General features: G+C 28.4%; 1 protein-coding gene across 2 annotated transcripts in view; it reads right to left on the bottom strand.

Annotated features, from left to right (window-relative positions):
* The window catches only part of LOC106472428 (protein artemis-like), a 44,972-nt gene that overhangs the window by 35,614 nt on the left and 1,878 nt on the right, over nucleotides 1–7,480 (bottom strand). The window contains exons 2-4 of one of the 2 annotated variants that reach the window (XM_022401001.1): nucleotides 4,894–4,966; nucleotides 1,415–1,519; nucleotides 308–521 (exon numbers count right to left, since the gene is read on the bottom strand). In XM_022401001.1, coding sequence (XP_022256709.1) covers nucleotides 308–521; nucleotides 1,415–1,503 — 303 coding nt within the window. In that variant the 5' untranslated portion in view covers nucleotides 1,504–1,519; nucleotides 4,894–4,966. The remainder of the gene's footprint in view (nucleotides 1–307; nucleotides 522–1,414; nucleotides 1,520–4,893; nucleotides 4,967–7,480) is intronic. The other variant, XM_022401002.1, reaches the window with a different exon arrangement.

The raw sequence follows: 7,480 nt of genomic DNA, 5'->3' as shown, positions 1-7,480 counted from the left end.
TCAACTAAGCAGATATGATACACACACACAATCAACTAAGCAGATATGATACACACACACAATCAACTAAGCAGATATGATACACACACACAATCAACTAAGCAGATATGATACACACACACACAATCAACTAAGCAGATATGATACCAAGAAAAAAAAAGACACACCTTCCACTAATTTCTTTTGAAATTCATTTTCCTGTAGTTGTTCCAATACATCATGTAAACAATAATGGTGTGAGTAACAAAAACAGATGTAAATAGATATATTTCATTACTTAAGAAAATACCAAACATTTACTGCTCACCTTCATATTCAAAGCTTGATAAAGCTTTATAAACATGTATTCATAGCCAAATTGAGCAGAGCACCTGAAGTAAACAACACGATTTGTCCCATAATTTAACCACCATTGCACTAAGCTTTTTACAGCCTCAAAACTTTCATCGCGGCTTGGGATATATAGAGCTTCTGGAAAACAGAATGTTGTGTCCACATAAACACTCTGAATATCTTTAACTCTGAAAAATAAAAACAAATTATTTTAAAAAACATTCAAAATATTATCTACGGGCAGTCTATAAAAATAAAAAATTAAATCTTATACATTAGTATATCAGATGACAATATGAAAGTAGCAGAACTGCAAAAGCTTTCAGAATTAATAAAGTGTAAAAAGTATGAAAATAACTGATACTAAACTATTATACACACGAGTGATGCCCAGCATTACATGTTCCCAGTTACAACTACAGATCATAATAAAATTTAATAGTATATTGTATATTTTACAAATTTATACCCCTGTTTAGATAACTGCTACAAATGTTCTTTAATAAATGCTGTGTTGGACAAGTTATTTCTGGAACTTTAAGCCTTTACAAAATATTTTTAGAACATTTGTTTCACGGCTTAGAAGTAATGATACAATACTAGAAAACTTGTAAATTCAGTAGTTCAACTATGCCATCAAGGTACATTCATAAAACTTCACAACTGATAGAAAATATTTTGTTTTGGTTTGAATATTTGGTGTTTTTTGGCCCAATGCAATTAAGCTATCTGCACCGGAAAATATTTTGGAAAAGCAAAATATGCAAGTATTGATTTTTGGAAAATATGTTAATTATTTTTTATAATTGATAAACCTAATTGTAATTAACAAATTATTTTATACAATTGATAAAGATTTAAATATTCTGATTTATTTTTTGTTAGATCTATTGATTAAATTATTACACTAACTAATTTCTCTTTATCACAAAAATATTTACACTTTGAGACACTTGTCTTTGCAAAAACTGTTTCAAACAACCAAGTATATTATTCAATAAAAGCTAGTTGAATAAACATTTGTGATAAAAACTACTTCAATTTATCAATATAACACAATTCCAGGAAAATCAAAACTTACTGACTAAAGGAATAATACAAAGCTGAAGATTTAGCAGCATCTCCAACAGCCCAACGAAAATCACCAGTGTATAACACTGTGCCATTCATACCTTCAAGAAAAATCCTACAAGAAACAGGAAATTATTTTATTTTGAATATTCTAACACAATTAGTATTTCATTATTTGAAAAACAAATTAACGTAATATTTTATCTTACTTCTGACACAAGTGATGTAGTTTCTGTCTTTAAATATTTACTACACAAGAAGAGACCATGGGACAGTTCATAATAATGAGAGCATTTTATAGTTTTGACTGAAACTTTTACAAAACAATTAATTTTAGTTCCACAAAGAATCTTACCATAAGTTATAGTGCTCCCCACATCACTATAAAACATAATTAATAATTAGGTCAATATATAGAATTTCACAGTATACAATATGTTGCCAAAGTTAGAATTTCAAAAGTGTCAGCTATATATCAGCTTTTGATACATTTCAACTTGTATTTCCTGTTTACTTCATTGATTTGTCATTGTTATGAATAACACAAGTCTTGATCATCCAGCTCTTTCCCCATTTCATTATGTTCTATATTAAAACTTGTACAGTTTATTGTTTTATATATCTTACATATGTATGTTGTATACATTTTGTTCTATATCTTATCATTATTTTTTGTTTACTTCACTATTAAACTTCTATGCAAATTGTATGTGACGTGAAATAGGTGTCTACTAGTTCTATTATGGCTTATATTTCATGACATCTTATGTTTGTTTGAAATGATGAAATATATGATAAATATAAAAAGTTAGGATCCAGGCTCATTGCTGACCAGTAAACTGTTTCACAACCTTCTAAGAGTGTGAAATCACCCTAGGGTATGCAGTACCTGCAGAGCACAGTTGTGGTGTGCCTAAAGAATATAACTGCATTGCATTGTCACCATTAAACTCCAATAATACATATACATTAGTTGAGAGTCACTGCTACACATCCCCCCCAAAGTCTCTGTAAGAAATAAATACAAACTATCATCAGTTGTTTATGTGAATGAATTTAAGTTTTTTTGTCAATAATTTCACAGAATAAAATATTTTGTATATATATATATATATATGGGACTCCACACAATACTCCAGCTTATATTCCATGCCTGGAATATAAGCTGGGGTATTGTGTGGAGTCCCATATATATATATACAAGATATTTATCAGAGAATTCTCTGATAAATATTTTGTATATATATATATATATATGGGACTCCACACAATACCCCAGCTTATATTCCAGGTTCTCTGATCACCATTGGTAACAGACAATTTATGAGTGGCTTTATGGTTCACAATAACAAGAATACTAATCACACAATAACAAAATAGTCAAATCTTGTGCAAACAACAGATTTCTGATACAGAATATTATCTATAATTCAAAATGTGTCAGATTGGAGGTGTTATATGTGAATCCATAGGTATGATGATGCCTAGATACATATATGAATTATGGAATTTCAATACAAATAGCTACATACATGTGAGTAGCAAGTAAAATATTTGTTTATATATTATGCATTTTCAAAAATTATTATTTATTTTTTACTTCTGACAAACACTAAGTTATCTGTCACAGTTTTGTTGTGAGGGAAATAGGGACAAGGATGGGTGGCCTTCATTTCAATCATACATTGAAACTATATACTAAAAATATTGTACAAGACTACTACTACATGTTTTTGCACAAATATCATCATTGCTTGAGGGTCAACATAATACAATATGTCAATAATAGAATTAGAAAAGATTAAAGTACTCAGAGAGCACAGTTTTGTTTCTCATGTGATGAGTTTTTCTATTTTCTATAATTCATATATGATAAGAACCATTTCTGAAATCTTTTTTAGCAAAAGTCTAAGATGAATCCAGTTGAGAAGCAAGATACGTTATTGATCCTCTTGCAGCAGTAGATAGTTGCTTTATTTTAGGAACTGAGAGGATACAGGCATTTTCAGCATTCTCGTTGGCAATACCATGCAAAGATGATGTGCAGCAATGTACAACATGACTGACACATTTTAATTTCTGAACTTTACAACCATACTTTAACTTTCCAATAATTATTTTATGCACACTAGAATCATCATCTACAATGAACATAAGGAATCAAACTCCAAGCATTTCTTCTGAATCCCCTACTATTATATTTGTTTCCATTGCTTTCATGACTCATCCTAGTTTTATAGCATAAGTGATGCTTCTATAAATTCACATATTTCACCTATCTATGAATATTATTTTTGTTTTGAAAATTCCAATCTTAAAATTACATTTACATGCTTTTATGATGTCAAACAGTTTATTTTTAAGTTGAACAGTTTTATCTATTTAAATGTTCATAACAAGTGTAATAATTAGCTACTGTGTCCAGTAAAATAGTTGGAAAGCTGTCACAAATGATGCTAGGTAGGAAACTGGTAAAACACTGTTGTAAATATCATTCAGAATTTTTTAATAATGCTATACTGGTGGAGAGAAAAAAGAAAATAGTTAAGAGTGAAAAAATACAATAAAAATAAAATACTCTTACATATTTACTAATGCTTAATGTATTAATGTTTGGTGAGATAAATATTCAAAGCTCGATCTATCTACTGTTTAAATCTTGTAAACACTAATTTCTTGTTAAGTAATTAAAAGCTACAATTATTGTTGCTTATTTTCTGATTCCCCAAAATGCAGTAAGGTGTGAAGAAAGAAAAACAGTAAAAAACACCATAAAAATTTATACCTTGATTTTACAAAAACCCCTAACAAATATTTTAATTATTGTTAAAAATAAAATGCAAAATAAATTCAGAAGCATTTCAGGGAAGATTCTCTTTCCATTTTCAAACAATCACAATAACCATACATGCACAGGGATCATCCTTGGATTTAGCCTGTATTGGAGAACTCATGTTTATTATAAATTCTACAAATCCAAATTTTCTTTTTTTATTTTACAGTTTTCAAATTTCATCTGCATAATCTCTAAAACCTCTTAAATGAAAATTAAAATTTTTTTCAATAAAACTTTATATTTTTCTATTTTCTCTAAATTAATGTCCAATGACCGAGGTTGTAACCAAATTAAAAAAAAGAAAAAAAATGTTAATTACTTTTTTTCTTTCTAGAATCAATGTAGATTGTAACAAAAAAATTTAATTATGCTTTACATCTGTTTTTTGTGGAATTTTATTGTTTTATTGCCCATTGAACAATGTCTAACTACTTTGAATAGCAGTAAATCACCCAGTGGGAGTTGGGAGTTTAGGGTTAAAAAAATTTCAGGTTGCATCACAGAACATCTAATTTATGTATATTTCTTGAGGAGAAAGTCTTGATTTTTTTTTTCACTTACATTTTTATCTAACCTAATAGGTTTTAAATCTTTACATTTCAGTTACTTTTGTTAAAAAATATATGCCAATAAATAAAAAATTTAGCACTTACTTCAAAGTTAAGGACTTTTGCTTTCAGAAGCCAGTTTTCAATAACCCTAAATTTTTCTTGCTAAGCTGACTGTCTAAAAAATAAAACATGTAGCTTTCAAATACATATTTTAAAACACAAATAATGACTCAAACAGTAAAATAGAATGTCCCAAAACTACTATAATTTTACTGGCTTTCTAAATTACCTATGAGAAAGTTTAAAAACTTTTACTACAATTTCGTCCTCACACTTGGGAAATGGTATCTTTCAGCAAAATAAATTAACATGGAGACAACATAATCATGTGATTCACAAACTGGCTTTTCTATTGGTTATGAATATGTACCACTGACAAGTAAGCATGAGTAAATAAGTAATTCAGATGTTTTTAGAAACTGGTTTTGTCGTTTAGCCAGAAGGACGTTTAACATAATGTGATGGGTAAGGTCTTAATGCCTGGAACTTTCTTTAAAGTTAAAGAAACAATTTGAACCTTATATAAAAAGTGAGATCAGTTAAAGTGCATTGACAAGATTGTTAATCAGTTAATGAATAATCTTTCCATGATTTAGTAAATTTGTCTGTTACTGTCACCTACTTAGTTTACTTCTGCAAATACTGACTGTTTCATAAAATAAACAGTCATATGAAATTAGCAAGCAAGTGGGATTTCTGCTAGACATTGTTTAATTGTGAATTATGCATATTGGTGAATGTTGGTTACACTAAACATGAAATATGAAGCTACAGAAAAACGTTTTTATTATCATAAAAGTGGAATGGATTTTCCATTATTATTTTTACTGGATAATTCAACTTAACTTGACCAACATTAGAAACCACTACAACACTGGTATCAGAAATAGACTAATTTTGGTATAGAAATCCAAACAATATCAAGATGATGACACATGCTTGAAATGAGATTGACAATTTTATGGAAATGAAAAGAACAGTGGAATAAAAAACTGAGGAAGAAAGGGAAAATTTAGACAAAATCACAAACAAAGAAATAAGAATCTAAGAGAGGACTTACAAGAAAGAGGTTCAGATACTTTTGATCACAAAAAAAAATTGAGTAAGCAATATGAAATGTACATAAAAACATCACATTTAACTTTTTCATGACAAGTACTCCTTTAACTTAAACCCTTTTCTGCACAAGTCACTGCAGTACATTCAAAATTGAATTAAACGTTTTTAATGCCAATGTATATGAATTAAATTAACAAAGTAATGTATGTTATGATTTGAAGTTTTATGATATCTAATTTTTAAGTCCTTTATTTCAAAAGAAACCTTTAAAAAACTATTTAAACTCAGATGTATTGTCACGTGACCAACAAGCTAAGAAAATACTATACTTTGGCTCTATGTATCTTCAATAATACAATGATAGTTGAGTAAAGGTACTTCTAGACAATAAGATGCTTGCATAACCTTTTGACTCATTCATTTCAAAGCTATCTGAATAAATACAGTTGAAACAAGTAATAAATTTTTTTAACTCCTGACAGCTGCCACAACCACCTTTAACAGATTTGTTTGATCTTTATAGCATACATGTAGATGTTACATACACATGTGTATAGTCATTAGAAAGAGATTATTGGACACTAATCTGACAATGGTTATTTTGAAGTTGGAACACAGTTGTCATCACAGATTATATGAAGTTGACTGTAGTATTGTTGGCTGCTTGATCGACGATAGCATTTACAGTTGTTTCTTACCTAAATATGTTATATTTAGAGATACAGTTTAAATTCTATTTAGGTTTTACAATTATATTTTAGTTAATTATATATTAGTTTTAAAGTGCATAATTAAAAGGTTTAACCATTTTTTAAATATACATCATATTTTGCATCCATTTCAAGGATTACGATATTACAAAGTGAACAAAAATTTTGCCGAAGGAATGCACACGTTTGCCACAGAAACTAATATGCCTTGAGGGCCCTGTTGACTTTTGTCCAGATCAATAATAAGTGGTAAAGAAAAGAACAGAAAATAAAACATTACAAATTAACTATATGTAAAAAGGAAAAGACCCAAAAATATGAATATAAGTAAAACAAAATCTGCTAAGATATTGTACAAAAAAATTAAAATATTTTTTTATTTCTTAGTTTTATTCATTTTATTATATTGTATGTTGATGATAATAGCTAAAGTTAGTGATATGGTAAAGAAAATGGAAAGTGAAATATATAAACATTTACTTTAAAAAAACTTTTGATCTTCATTTAGGAGGTTCTATAGATTATGTAAATAAAATATGCAAACAATAAGATGAAGAAAAGTATTTTTATACTTAAAATGAAAATCACCTGGCACTTGAACTATTTTAACAGTCCGAGTGCAAATAACTAGTATAGATAAATAAAATTTTTATTATAAAGAAGTAATTAGAATAATGTTATTCTTTGTGTACAAAATACTTATAAACTTTAACAAAATCTTACGAAGTTTTGTGAGGAATGCACAGAGTTACAGTATTTTTGTTGCATAAATGTCTTTCCCTAGTTGAGCAGATGGTAATCTCATCCACCTGTGTTTAAAGGGTTAAATGGAGGAACTTCCTAGACTACTTCAGCTACAC

The sequence above is a fragment of the Limulus polyphemus genome, unplaced genomic scaffold (assembly GCF_000517525.1).
Source record: "Limulus polyphemus unplaced genomic scaffold, Limulus_polyphemus-2.1.2 Scaffold5328, whole genome shotgun sequence".
Lineage (NCBI taxonomy): Eukaryota > Metazoa > Arthropoda > Merostomata > Xiphosura > Limulidae > Limulus > Limulus polyphemus.
The sequence above is the reverse complement of the archived record's forward strand: the minus strand, read 5'-3'. Positions and strand labels throughout refer to the sequence as shown.